Here is a 14654-nt window from a genome sequence, read left to right on the forward strand (position 1 = left end):
AAAATATTGATATAAAGTAATGATTACATTTTAGTTTAATGGGCAGTTCATTCAGTCATTATATATAGATTAACAAAAATTAAACATTGAATAATTTACACACATCTCTCTCTCTCTCTCTCTCTCTCTCTCTCACTCACTCACTCACTCACACACACACACACACACACACACACACACACACACACACACACACACACACACACACACACACACACACACAGACGCACACACACACACACACACACACACACACAGACGCACACAATAACACAACAATGTTTCTGTTCTGTTTCAACTTGAAACAGAACATGTTGAGACTTACTGATGAGGCACACCTGAGTGTGTGTGTGTGTGTGTGTGTGTGTGTGTGTGTGTGTGTGTGTGTGGTTAACTCTGAAACAGCGTTTCTCACACTTTCTTGTTCATTTTAAGAGATCATTTATGGAAAGCCCCCTATTTGAGGCTCAAACTAAATTCAGAAAACTATGATGTATAGGATATACTGTACATGCTAAAGCAAGTTTACAATTACTGCTGAACATACTTAGGGTTATTGATATGAACAAACCCTCAAAAAATGTAGCAAGAATGATTCCTCAAATCTTGCTAATGTTGAGGATAGATGCTTCTTGTAGTGGTCAGATTTGCAATTGCCTCCTGGTGGATGATTGAACAGATTGAAAAGGCCCATAGACTTATATTGAAGGAGGGATATAAAACCTTGGAGTAAGCTTTTTGACTTGGGCCAGTAAATCACGACTCAGAACACCCTAGCAACTTCTTGGCAACACCCTATAATTGTATCAGTGAGTTTTGCACAAGAAGCACTACTTGCTTCTAGTTTTCAATTAAATGCATGCATGAAAAACTCATCTCTCTACCTTTGAACCCTTTTATCCTGTGTATGCTTGAATGGTGTTATTCACACAGACAGAGTCTTGAGAAAGTGATTTCTAAGCAAGTATATTCTTGTGCAGGAGTTGTCTGACTGCCGATATGCCATAATTAGGACAATATGTGGTTTCTGACCTCCGTCCCTTTGGACTCCACCCGCTCTCATTCACCATGTCCGCAAGGATCATGACTCCATAGAGGAGATCTCTTAGGGAGAGAGAGAGAGAGAGAGAGAGAGAGAGATAGACTAGTGAGAAAAGGTGATAAAGTCTCAGGTTGAGTTAACTTTGAGAGATGAGTGTTTTACTCACTATGGTTCCTATGGGTTCATCAGTGTGTCGTTTGACAGCAGAGGATATGTGATTCTGTCGGTTTGGACAATGTACTATCTGAAAAAGAAGGTAAAGACTTTTCTCTTTGCTTGACTTGTGTTTCAGTTTTGGTTATCTTATTTCACAGGGCTCTGATTGGTCCAGAGGTTTTGTGGGAATCATTACCCATCATGCTTTTTTCCTGAACTTTGAGTCATTATATCAGTCAAGTGATTTCTGATTTATTTGCTTTTATTAATTTTTTTTTTTGAGGTTTGGAAGATAATATTATACCATATTTATATAATAAAAGCATAATGTAGATTTTTACATTTGATTTCTGAATAAAACACATATGGTGCTTGTCCATAAAAACATCTGCAATGATGGTAGAGTGTTGTGGCTTCTTGGACATTGCTATGTGGTTGATAGAGTGTTCTGGGTGGTTGCTAGGGTGTTTCTAAGTTGTTTTGGGTTTTTGGGCTCATTGGCCCAAATCAAAAGATCCCACCCAAAGTCTCTTTTATATTATGTCTTTTTTTTAGCTATGACTCTTGTCTATGAGATTTTCATTAAAAGTCTCTTTGATATTATGACTCTGGCTTCCAAGTCTATGAGAGTCACACAAATGGTATGGGATGATTCATTAACCCTAAGTATGAGTACACTCTAAAAAATGCTGGGTTAAAAATAACCCAATTGCTGGGTTAAAATAACCCAATCGCTGAGTTAAAATAACCCAATTGCTGGGTTAGTCCATTTTCAACCCAACTTGGGTTATTTTTAACCCAGCATTTTTTAGAGTGTAATAGCGATGTTAATATTTATAAAGCTAGACATATTAAAACGAATATATATGAAACAAATGAAAAACAAAGAAAATATCTTTATTTGAGGACTCATCAAAAGCATTAGAATACATAATTTGTTACCAAATTAGTCCAGCTAAGCTTTACTTTTAACACACCTGTTGAGGTACCACTAGCCCAACACATAATTTATGAGTGGTGGGTATGATCTGTGAGTTTTGTGTTTGCCAGTTAGAGAAGAGTATAGCAGGCAATTAGACATTGGACAGATTACGGTTGTGTTTTACAACCTACCTTTTGCCCTGGAGGCATGGCTCCCTCTCGTACGTCCCATAGTGTAACTGGAGCTGTAGAAGTGGAGTGGATGGAGTCTTATCTCCTCCCTCTTTCCTTCAATATAAACTTTTTTGCCTACCTCCTTTCACCTGTCTCCCTCCCACTCCTTTACCTGTCTCACCCTCCTTCTCTTTCTGCCTTTTCACTCAGTCTCAGTACAGCCTACTGAGCAGCAGTATGGAACAAGGTTTGGGGAACAGACCAGCGTCTACCAGTCCCTACAGCTCAGAGACCACCTCCAACGTGCCAACGCCGTCACCCTACTCCCAGCCAAACTCGACCTTTGAGGCCATGTCTCCTGCCCCGGCCATCCCCTCCAACACTGACTACCCTGGGCCGCACAACTTCGAGGTCACGTTCCAGCAGTCTAGCACCGCCAAGTCAGCCACCTGGACGGTGAGTAGAGCGTCTCGGTTGTGGTGCAACCGCATCACGTGAGGTTCTTTATGAACGCATGCACACACTATGCTTTTCCCACACTGACGATCTTCATTTCAAAATGCATACAGAACTTTTACTTTTCTTTGGTTGATTTTGCCCTTTCTTCGCTGTCGGCTCTTCTTCTAGACTCTTATTTTGGCCGCGTTCCCGCTTTGTTCCTTTTTTTAATGTATTTTTTTTTTAGAACTAAACATCTGTATATGGGTAATTGACATGAAATTTCAAGAAGTGACAGCAGTGTCCTGTGGTGTGACATGCTTTTCGCCTATAATACCATTCAAAAGTTGTTAATGATTTTGAAAAGAGGATTTTATGCTCACCAAGGCTGCATTTATTTAATTTAAAAATACAGAAAAATATTAATACGGCAAAATATTATTACAATTTACAATAACTCAATTTACATTTTAAAATATATTAAAATAGAAATGTATTCCTGTGGAGACAAAGCTGATTTTTTTTTATGTCTTTAGTGTCACATGATCCTTCAGAAATCCGAAATTGTGGACCGTGACATTTTTCTTTCTTCGGTATTCTTTAATGAACAGAAAGTTCAAAAGAACAGCATTTATTTAAAATTTTAAAAATGTTGCAACTATTTTGTTTGTCTCAATTTTGATGAATGCATCTTTGCTGAATAAAAGTATTAATTTCTTTCAAACTTTTAAATATCAACATTTTTCTATAATTATGGGAATATTTGTACTTCATTAAATAAAAATATTAAAACACTTGTCATGCAACATGACTATTAAAGTGAACTGCAAAAAAAACCTTGAAATTGAAAATTTGTGAAAATGAAAATTTTGGAGAATCGAAAATACAAGTAACAAAACCTACAAATAAAAAAAAAAGTATATTGCTTCCATCTGGTACATCTGGATTATTATTTGTCATCTACCCATACATTTTTGTTGTTTTTAATAAATATATATATAAACATGTGACCCTGGACCACAAAACCAAAGCAATATTTGTAGCGTCAAAATTATCGATTTTTCTTTTATGCCAAAAATCGTTAGGATATTAAGTAAAGATCATGTTCCATGAAGATATTTTGTAAATTTTCTACCGTAAATATATACAAAATGTATTATTAGTAGTAATATGCATTGCTAAGGACTTCATTTGGACAACTTTAAAGGTAATTTTCTCAATATTTAGATTTTTTTTAGAATAATATATATATATATATATAGATCTGATTCCCTCAGATTCCAGATTTTCAAATAGTTATATCTCGGCCAAATATTGCCCTATCCTAACAAAATTTTAAGGAGACTAATGAAACTTAATTTCATAGTTTCATGTTGTTGATACATTTTCCTTGTAAGTGGTCCAAAGTGTCCGATGCTTGCTCATGCAAATGTTGCCTCCATTGGTGTTCTGTTAGAAGTGGTTTCTACAGCTTTGCTAGATGGTTACTGAAATGTTCTGGTTGGTTGCTTACAGAATTGTGCGTCAAAGTTTAATACTTAGGTTTAGAGGTTAGTTCGGATCTTTAATATGAGAGATAGCACTCATACTTTTTTACTTGTACATATATTGCATCCACCGAAGACAAGTAATGTCAAGCAGAGATGCTTGAAATCAGAGCAGTCTATGTTTTCCCCAAAGTCCAGTGTCGCCATGAAGAAAGGTGCTACATCAGTCTGTCATGAAGATGACCCTCTGAAACAGGAGATGGGGCTCTTTCTTGTGTCGGTGGCTCTTAGGGTGTTTGCTGGATGAAGTCAAGCGTGAGGCTTGGTCTCTGACTTGATGTGGATGTGTAAGGTGATAGCGGTTTCAGGAAGGTGAGTGCTATGGCCATCACTCAGTGTCTGCCTGTGAAGACTGTCACCTTTGACGCGCCACGTTCCGCTCCATTCTCAAAGACTAGCAACAATAGCAGGAGGATAAGCTTCTAAAATGGGCATAAGTGGAGTTTCCAGCACAGATTGCTGTTTACGTTTTAGGATAAGAGACACGGGCTTCAAATCTGAGTGCGCTTGGCACCCCATAGCTAAATAATGATACTAGTACATACTATTAGTTTTGTTTTCTTTATGTTAAATCTGTGGAATTCTGTGGGAATATCCCTTCCCTGTTCAAAAAACAGCCTTGTTTTTCAAATTCTTCACAAGCCTTCTTGTTTCACAGATTGGCCCAGATTATCCATTATACGTCTCTGGACTTTTAGCTATCACCTCATGTTTTGGAGTGTTAAATGTGCATTGTGCATGAATCAAAATATTAATGTTAGCATTTCCAGTCAAAAAATACTTTGCTTTACTGTTTTTTTAAAGTAAATGTATGTTTATATTTGACATTTCTTCAATCATATTGAAATAACTTTTAGAAATTACATTATCAGCTTAACCCTGACTCATTCCAAACCTAAAAGATTTTTTGGTTAATGTCTGATTTTTTTGTTTGTTTGTTTGTTTTGTTCATAGAATGAAAGTCAATGGTCACCAAAACCCCATTATTGCGAACAACAACAATAAAAAAAAAAACACATATTTTGTGTTCCACAAGAAAGAAAGTCATGCAGGTTTGAAATGATATTAGAGTGAGTAAATGATGACAGAATTGTCATTTTATTGGTCGATCTATCCCCTTAAAAGTCCACTCAGTAATTTTCCTGCAGTAAACAGTTTTACACTTAACAAAATGAAAAAAGAGAATAAAATAAAGATGACCTGTTTATGGACACTTTTTCTTGCAGAATAAATTTACAATAGTTGACTACAATAGCATTTCTTGATGGCATTCATATCTGAAAGTTTTTTTTTTTTTTTGCATGATGCTCCATGCCACTAGTTGTCAGTATAAGTCCAAGATGACTGCTGTATGATCCAGTGCAACATAAACAAAAAGGGGATATATTTTTGTTCATTTTGCACTATACACCAAAGCAAATTTGGTGAAGGATTTACTTTGAAGAAGAAGAAGAAGAAAAAAAAAAACACTTCACAAATAATTACAAAGAAATAACAGTTATCACAATTAATTAAATGTGAGATTCAGTAGAATGACTGAAATAGTATTTGTTTGTAAAACATACTCAAATAATCGTTGTTTAATTTACAACTTCGGAAAAAAAATGTTTTCAATGTATTTTGGGATTTTACAGTGACAATTGCTGGTGTTGACGAGATAAACAAATTAGGTTACCAATATGCCATAGTAGAAATACACCTCATTGTCCCAAGAGTCCAGTAATAGAAGGGTTGTCAAGATTTTTTTTTAACTTGTAGGCCTCTATGAGATGACCTGCTACATGTTAAAAATAGAGTGATATATACACCGATATAACTGTCTTCATATCATGTGAGTAAACATCATTTTAAACATAATCATAAAAACTGCAACTGAGCAATTTTGAGCTTGTTTTAGCTGGACGTGGTTCTAAAAATGATCTCATGTGGCTTTTAAGACAAATTCCCTTTTGTCGTGTAGCTTACAAACAAACAACTACACTCTCAGAAAAAAAGGTACAAAAGCTGTCACTGGGACAAGTATCTAAGGTACTTATACATTAACCGCAAATCAGAAAAAGTTGGGACAGTATGGAAAACGCTAATAAAAAAAAAAAGAAGTGATTTCTAAATTTACTTTGACTTGTATTTCATTGCAGACAATATGAACACAAAATATTTCATGTTTTGTCTGGTCAACTTCATGTCATTTGTAAATATGCATCTTTTCCTGTCATTCAGACCTGCAACACATTTAAAAAAAAGTTGGGACAGTAAAGCATTTACCACTTTGTAATGTTGCCATTCCTTTTCACAACACTAAAAAAGACGTTTAGGGACTGAAGACACCAAGTGATGAAGTGTTTCAGGTGTAATTTTGTCCCATTCTTCCTGCAAACAAGTCTTAAGGTGGGCAACAGTACGGGGTCTTCGTTGTCGCATTTTCAAAATGCGCCACACATTCTCTATTGAAGACAGGTCGGGACTGCAGGCAGGCCAGTCAAGTACCCGTACCCTCTTCCTCCGCAGCCAGGACTTTGTAATGTGTGCAGAATGTGGTTTTGCATTGTCTTGTTGAAATATGCATGGACGTCCCTGGAAAAGATGTCTTCTTGAAGGCAGCATATTATGCTCCAAAATCTCTATGTACTTTTCAGCATTAATGGTGCCTTCACAGAAGTGCAAGTTACCTTTGCCAAGGGCACTGACACAACCCCATACCATGACAGACCCTGGCTTTTGGACTTGTTGCTGGTAACAGTCTGGATGATCCTTTTCTTCTTTGGTCCAGAGCACACGGCGTCCATTCCTCCCAAAAAATACCTCAAATACTGATTCATCGGACCACAGTACACGTTTCCACTGTGTGATGGTCCACCCCAGATGCCTCCGAGCCCAGAGAAGTCGACGGCGCTTCTGGACACTGTTAACATAGGGCTTCCTTTTGGCACAGTACAGTTTTAACTGGCATTTGTGGATGTAACTACGTATTGTGGTACTTGACAAAGGTTTGCCAAAGTAGTCCTGAGCCCATGTGGTGATATCGCTTATAGATGAATGACGATTCTTGATGCAGTGCCGCCTGAGGGATCGGAGATCACGGTTGTTCAGCTTAGGCTTGCGCCCTTGTCCTTTACGCACTGAAATTCCTCCAGATTCCTTGAATCTTTTAATTATGTTATGCACTGTTGAATGTGAAATATCCAAATCTCTTCCTATCTTTCTTTGAGGAACATTGTTTTTAAACATTTCAATAATTTTCTCACGTATTTGTTGGCAAACTGGCGATCCTCTGCCCATCTTTGCTCCTAAAGGATTAGACCTTTCTTGGATGCTGCTTTTGTACCAAATCACAATCACCTGTTGACATCACCTGTTTCAAATCACATCATTATTTAACCATTTTACCTCATTACTAGCCCTAAATTGCTCCTGTCCCAACTTTTTTATAAATGTGTTGCAGGTCTGAATGACAGGAAAGGATGCATATTTACAAATGACATGAAGTTGACCAGACAAAACATGAAATATTTTGTGTTCATATTGTCTGCAATGAAATACAAGTCAAAGTAAATTTAGAAATCACTTTTTTTTTTTTTTTTTTTGCGTTTTCCATACTGTCCCAACTTTTTCTGATTTGGGGTAGTATTTAGGTACTAATATGTAAAATTTTAGTACCAATATGTACCTTTTGAGCTAATAATATGCAAGGGTGAATATGAAAGTGTACCACCCCAGTGGCAGCTTTTGTACCTTTCTTTTCCTGAGAGTGTAGTTTCATTTATGTCTTCACCCCATATACAAATTATACCTTAACAAGGAGATTCAAACAAAGTTAGAACATTGGCTGCATCCGAAATCACATACCCTCTTGAGGTACTTATTTTAAATAAGTAATTACTTCACGACTGCTAGAAAAAGTATGTTCTAGTATGAATGTGTGTAGTATGAATGTAATCCGGACGTACTACATTCGCCTTGTTGTCATTATTATGTGACCTACCAGCGTCAGTTGCATCACTTCACTGCCATTCATAAATCTCACATGGCCTCATGGGATAGTAAAGTTTCCATTGTATGCACACTTTAAATCTCGCCAGAAGTAGTATAGGTCTTTTTGTAGGTTACTTTTAGCGTGCTCTTTTCTGAGTACTGGGAATTTGGACATAATTATTTTGTCACAAACAGTTTTTTGCTATAAAAAAATCAAAACGACAGGTGCCGTGGTGAACAAGTGATGTAACTGGTGTTGTGGCTGAACACCGCCAACACCGACTATCGCAGCAAGCCTAATGTCTGCTAAAGGTTAAAATACATGTTTAATATCTTATAGAAGCAGTGTGTAGGCTTCAAAGCTAAAATACATACTAAACAACAAAAAAGGTCTTTAAAGCCATTTATCGTTAAAGCCTTTAATCGAGACATCGAGCAGTGACCCCTGATACAAAAATGTGTCAAATAGAGCTACATATTAAGTAGTCTTCGATATTAATAGAAACAAACTATATTATGATAGTTATATTATATTAAGACTATGTAGTCTTTATGTAGTAGTCCAGATTAGAACTATGTACGTTATTGTTGTTGCACATGCATCACTGTCTGTATATTACTTTTGATTGTTCTCATGTCATTCCAAACCCGTAAGACTTCATCTTTATCTACCATAACTGATGTGTGCGTTGATGAACGCATATATGTGCGACCCTGGACCACAAAACCAGTCATTTGAGATTTATACATCAATAAGCTTGAATAAATAAGCTTTCCATTGATGTATGGTTTGTTATGATATGACAATATTTGGCCGAGATACAACTATTTGGAAAAATGCTAAGTCCTTAGCAATGCATAGTACTACTAATAATACATTTTTTATATATTTATGGTAGGACATTTACAACATATCTTCATGGAACATGATCTTTACTTAATATCCTAATGATTTTTGGCATAACAAACGAAAAATCAATAATTTTGACCCATACAATGTATTGTTGGCTGGTCCAGGGTCACATATGTGAATAAAAGCCTAAATTAAATCTGTTCATCACAGAAAGTGATCGAGTCTCTTCAGAAAATTTGGACTAAACCGCTCAATTCATATGGATTAGTTTTACGATCCCTTTATGATGGAGGGATAGATCTCTGTCAATGGAGGGACAGAAATATCTCAGATTTCATTAAAAAAATGTGTCTTTTGAAGATGAAAGTTTGGAACGACATAATGGTGAATAACTGATGACAATTTTTCATTTCAATTTAAAGTTTACTAAAACTTTACATTTTAATTTCACTGTGAGATGGACAATTAAGAATCAAATCACTGAGCATCTGAAATTATTAAAAATTGCGCAGCTTCCTTCCCTTCACAGCTGTGAACATTGGTTCCCCCTAAACCCCAAACTTAACATCAGAATCAGCACAATCGGAGATTATTATAAAATGCAGTCTCTACTGTTTCTAAATTGCGGGACGTGTTTGATAATAAATAGAGCTATTAAAAGCAAGATCCGCGCAAGAGACGCAGTTTCCAACTTCAAGGTGGCTTATGCGTGTGCGCTTTGAAACCGATCGCAACTAGACTTGGACATTAGGCTTTGTGTGTGCGTCTAAACCATCAAATACAAACAACAAGTAGCCTATGTCAAAATGACCGCTTGGAGAGTATTCACTTAAAGGAACACAGCACTTTTTTGATAATAGGCTAATTTTCCAACTCCCCTAGAGTTAAACAGTTGAGTTTTACCGTTTTCGAATCCATTCCGCCGATCTCCGGATCTGACGGTAGCACTTTTAGCATCGCTTAGCATAGCTCATTGAATCTGATCAGACCGTTGGCATCTCTCACAAAAAATGACCAAAGAGTTTCAATATTTTTTTTTCTATTTAAAACTTGACTCTTCTGTAACTACATTGTGTACTGAGACCGACGTAAAATTAAATGTTGCGATTTTCTAGGCCGATATGGCTAGGAACTATATTCTCATTCCTGCATATGGTCATTTTTGAGCGAGATGCTAACGGTCTAATCAGATTCAATGAGCTATGCTAAACTTTGCTAAAAGTGCTACCGCCAGACCCGGAGATCGGCTGAATGGATTCGAAAATGGTAAAACTCAACTGCTTAACTCTACGGGAGTTAGAAAATGAGCTTATTTTCAAAAAAAAGTGCTGTGTTCCTTTAAACACAGTTTATGTCTTAAATGGGCGTTAATAGTAAATATTATGTGCATTATTAGATCTGCATTTGGTCTTAAACACTGAAAAAAAATGAAAATTTACCAAAAAAATGTATCGTAAGTGATCGCAATCAATTTATTTGATCTCAATTTAAACAAAAACAAATGCAATTCCCATAAAACCAATTAATTTTTTTAATTAAAATCAAAAAACTACATTTAAATTATTTAAACGAGCACAAATTAATTATGCTTAATTTAATCGGGCCATAATAATTTTTTTCAGTGAAGGGGCAGCATCTAATAAATCCTGACGATTGTGCCATTAATGTGAATCAAACAACAAAAGCCGAAGAGAAAGATACTCGCAGCTTTAATAAGCATTAATCTATCAATTTGTACAGTGAAAACTATGCAGTGTTATTTTACATTTTACTTTATTAGATGTCTTTTGTAGACCATATTACCTTCCTGAGATTAAAGCACTGTCTTTCATTTGTATCTTTGTTTTATTGTATATTTATTGTATTTATTTGACCATTTGTTTCTTTGTTCTTATATTCTTATCTTAAGCATATAAAACACAAAAAATGTCGGCACACTGGTGCATTTCAAAGTAGTTTTATATTCGTTTTGTTCAAACATTGCTGTTTCTTTTGCCATAGATATTTAACATTTCAGATTATAAAGCAATGTTAATTATGTTCTTCATTTTTCTTTTTATTATAAAAAATTATAATAAAAAGAACTGATAAGAATACCGTTAAAGTACCGGATCGATAACCCATCCCTATTTACAAGTCATTACTTTTACAAATAATTGGAACAGAATATCAAATATATATTGATACAAATATTTTTCTTTTTTCTTTCTTCTATTAATCTGCATTTGAATTGTGCGGATCTATTTTGACATGCCATATGTTTGTCCCGTGCTAATTAGCACTATGTCAATTGCAATTTTGAGAGTGAATCCTGCATTTGAAGATGTCACTTCTGAAATTTTGCAGTGTAATTGGCCGTCACTCCTCTTAGCAGCATATAAAACAATACATTTATTCAATGAATTATAGCTAAATAGTCTCGAAAGCGTGCAAAGACCATTGCCTTTACAATCACTACAAAGCTGTCACTCATCTTAGTTTGCGATCTCACAGAGTTCCATTAATATCAGTAAAGCTGCATAATGAATCTCTTTCTTACATCGTGTCTTTGGTTGTTAATAAACAAGGATTCGCAAGTGTACAGACCAAAAGTTCCAGTGTTTTGAGCGGTGAGTGGATTCTGATTAAATTAAACACCTCTGTTTGCCCATTGCGTTCAAGAGTTCAACAAACATGTCTGTGATTGGCTACATTTCTCATCACTGCAAAAGCACTTTGTAAATATTAACATTTGACGTTCTCAAGAGCGCAAACACAAAACCGCACTGCACGTTTCGCCAGTATATTATTCCAGCATCAGCTGAGGATGCTTTCGTTTGAGGGTGCATATATTTAAATTAGACTTTGCGAATGTTTTTTAGCCATGTTTTAATTTTTTAACCCAAAAATTATTTGTGATCACACATTAATTGGCGCACCCCCGATTGAAGACCCTTGCTTTACAAAGTTTCATGTAAAGAATATCATAGATTCTTGTCATGATTGTTTGTAACTCAAACGCCTTTTTTGTAACTGGATGTGAATGTCCATCCCAGGAAGACAAGAAGCTGCTTGCCTTGCTACTTTTTTTGCAACAGCTTTCAGTTTCACTCTAAAGACCAGTAATCGGTTTACTTTCTCCTCCAAAAGAAACAGAGAAAGGTAAAAATGACTCACAATATGTGGAATCTCAATGTACCGTCAAATTTAGGGAATTTCCAGGCATGATACAAAGGCTTGTCGGATCAGGAGATCTGGGATTACTGTGTAAATGGTAAGTGATTCATTGCGTGGCGAACTGAAGGGTTAAAACATGATGCTCTTGGATTTGTGTAGCCTCGGGATGCTTTGGGAGAGGCATGGGGGCATTTTGACTCTAATCTACTTGATCCGCAGTGGGCTTCTCACCACTACCTGAAACAACATTCCTCTTAGCCAACCTCATGGATAAACCATTTGTAAATCCTGAGTATTGCACAATCGCCTGTATTAGAATTGTTGGGGTAATGTTTCCTCATGCTTTTGTATCCCTCTGGTTGTTTGCCATTAATTAATAAATTGTATCATATTAATTGTTTTAGTTAAAACCACATGCCTGCTTAAAGGAGTGTGTAAGTGACATATAAATGTAAAATGTATAATGCAAAAGGAGATGCTTTGCAGAATGTCTGGACTACTCTTTTCCATACAGTGGAGCTGAATGGGGACCAGTGTAATTTTAGAATTATTTACTATTATATTATGTATTATGTATTATTTTATTTTATTATTTATATATTAGCTTGTATTTTATATTTTTGAGCTTTCCTTTTACATTTCGTTTTTTAAGTTTAATTTTTTTTATTAATTGTATTATAGCTTGTATTTTATATTTTCAGTTTTTATTTTACATTTGGTTAAGTTTTATTAATTTTGTAATGTGCCTGTCAAATGTTTTTTTTTCTTTGCTTTTTAAAATATTTCTGTTTAACTTTCACTTTTAGTTTGAGTAATTTCAGTACTTCAATTCAAATTTATTTCAGTTAGTTGCCATGGCCAAGGAAACATTTCTAATGTTTGCTTAAGTTTTATAAGTTTAAGTTGTGCAACTTGTATTTATATTTTATTTTATTTCAGATTTGTGTAATGATGAATGCGGTCGAAGACAGTAAAGCTCAAAATGGACCTGTGTTTTTTGCTCACCAGCCACTGTAGCTACTGGTTTTCCAAAGTTACCTGCCACTCAGCATTTTCACTGGCCACAAATTTGACATCGATACCATAGGGACAAACTGGCATATAGATGTTTTTAATATTATCTTATATATTATCTTATAATTTGTCAGCAGGTATATTAGGCTGCTGTCACTTTAAGACCTGACGCACACACATGTGTTTTCTTTCTCAACTGTTTATGCTCACTGTGTTTATGTGAATACTCGCCAAGACCTAGCCTGGCTCCGCCCTCCTACGTACTTCCGTTTTCATTTTCCTTCAGTACTCCATCTGGGATTGCAGTATATTCTCTGGTTTTCTCCGGTCAAATTTTAACCAGTCCAATCAGCGGACAGAGGGAGTAGCTGAGAACGATGATGACGATGATGTTGATGTCGTGGGCTAGTTTGAGACAAGCCTGCAGTGCTTCTGTCAGAAATTGAAGCTTCCGCGCCTCGATCGCCCCCCCAGTGGCCGGTCCCAGTATAGCTCCTAAACCCCACCCCTCCATGTATTTGAATGGACGCGAGACACACTAAACAATTCAATTACACATCAAATAATTGTTTCCTAAAGATGGTTTCTGTCATTTTAGGCAGTTTTTATTACGATATTATTTCATTTCAAGTGTTCGTTTTTTAAATAAGTTTAGTTTTAGTGAGTTATTTGATGCTATAAAAACGGGGGGTGTGACGTCATGATTGACAGCTGAGATTGACGGCCTCTCTGAGTGAAGTTGTCACTGAGGCACTAACGGACTTTTTTCAGGATTTTTGGGAGGAGATTGGAGCTTTAGCTTTAATTTCTACATTTCCATAACTGTTTATTTCACACCAACACAATTAATTATTCTGCATCTGCGAGAGTGTGGGCGGGCTTTTGATAATCGCACCTCTACTTCCTGTTCTCTACTGCGCAACTCCGGTCCTGAGATCGCTACTGCGCAGACTCGGTCCCAAGATGTCAGCGCCGTGAGCGGGCCTATGAAAGCTTCAACTATGGTCAGCGGAAGTCAATGAAGTCGCGTCGTCCATATTTTTTTACGGCCTATGGTTTGAGATGACATGCGTCACAACCAAGTGTTAGCGATTGGTTATGGCAGATCCAGAGTGGCTCTGGGCAGATCTAATAGTTTGAAACTTCAACAGAGTACCCGCCTTCAAGGAAGTTAGCACTTGTCAATGGAGAGTGTCCAGACTCTCTGTACAAATGAAATGTACGAGAGTCTGGTAGTACCAGGCTAGCCAAGACTGGCATTTTTACATTATTTTGTGTGTATTTGACTAAGTGCAATTAGTCAATAAATCAAACATTCTGCGTTAGTTCAAAGATTCAAACCCCACCCATATCGGCTGATCCCCTTAGTTCACTTTTTAAA

At 36.2% G+C, this 14654-nt stretch overlaps 1 protein-coding gene across 4 annotated transcripts in view; it reads left to right on the top strand.

Moving 5' to 3' along the window:
• The first annotated feature begins 2503 nt into the window (after positions 1 to 2503).
• Positions 2504 to 14654, top strand: part of tp73 (tumor protein p73) — a 45365-nt gene continuing 33214 nt past the window's right edge. For all 4 annotated transcript variants that reach the window (XM_079826823.1, XM_079826824.1, XM_079826825.1 and 1 more), the window contains exon 1: positions 2504 to 2749. In XM_079826823.1, the coding sequence (XP_079682949.1) occupies positions 2531 to 2749 (219 nt within the window). In that variant the 5' untranslated portion in view covers positions 2504 to 2530. The remainder of the gene's footprint in view (positions 2750 to 14654) is intronic.

This window comes from Gobio gobio (genome assembly GCF_949357685.1).
Source record: "Gobio gobio genome assembly, chromosome: 10".
NCBI lineage: Eukaryota > Metazoa > Chordata > Actinopteri > Cypriniformes > Gobionidae > Gobio > Gobio gobio.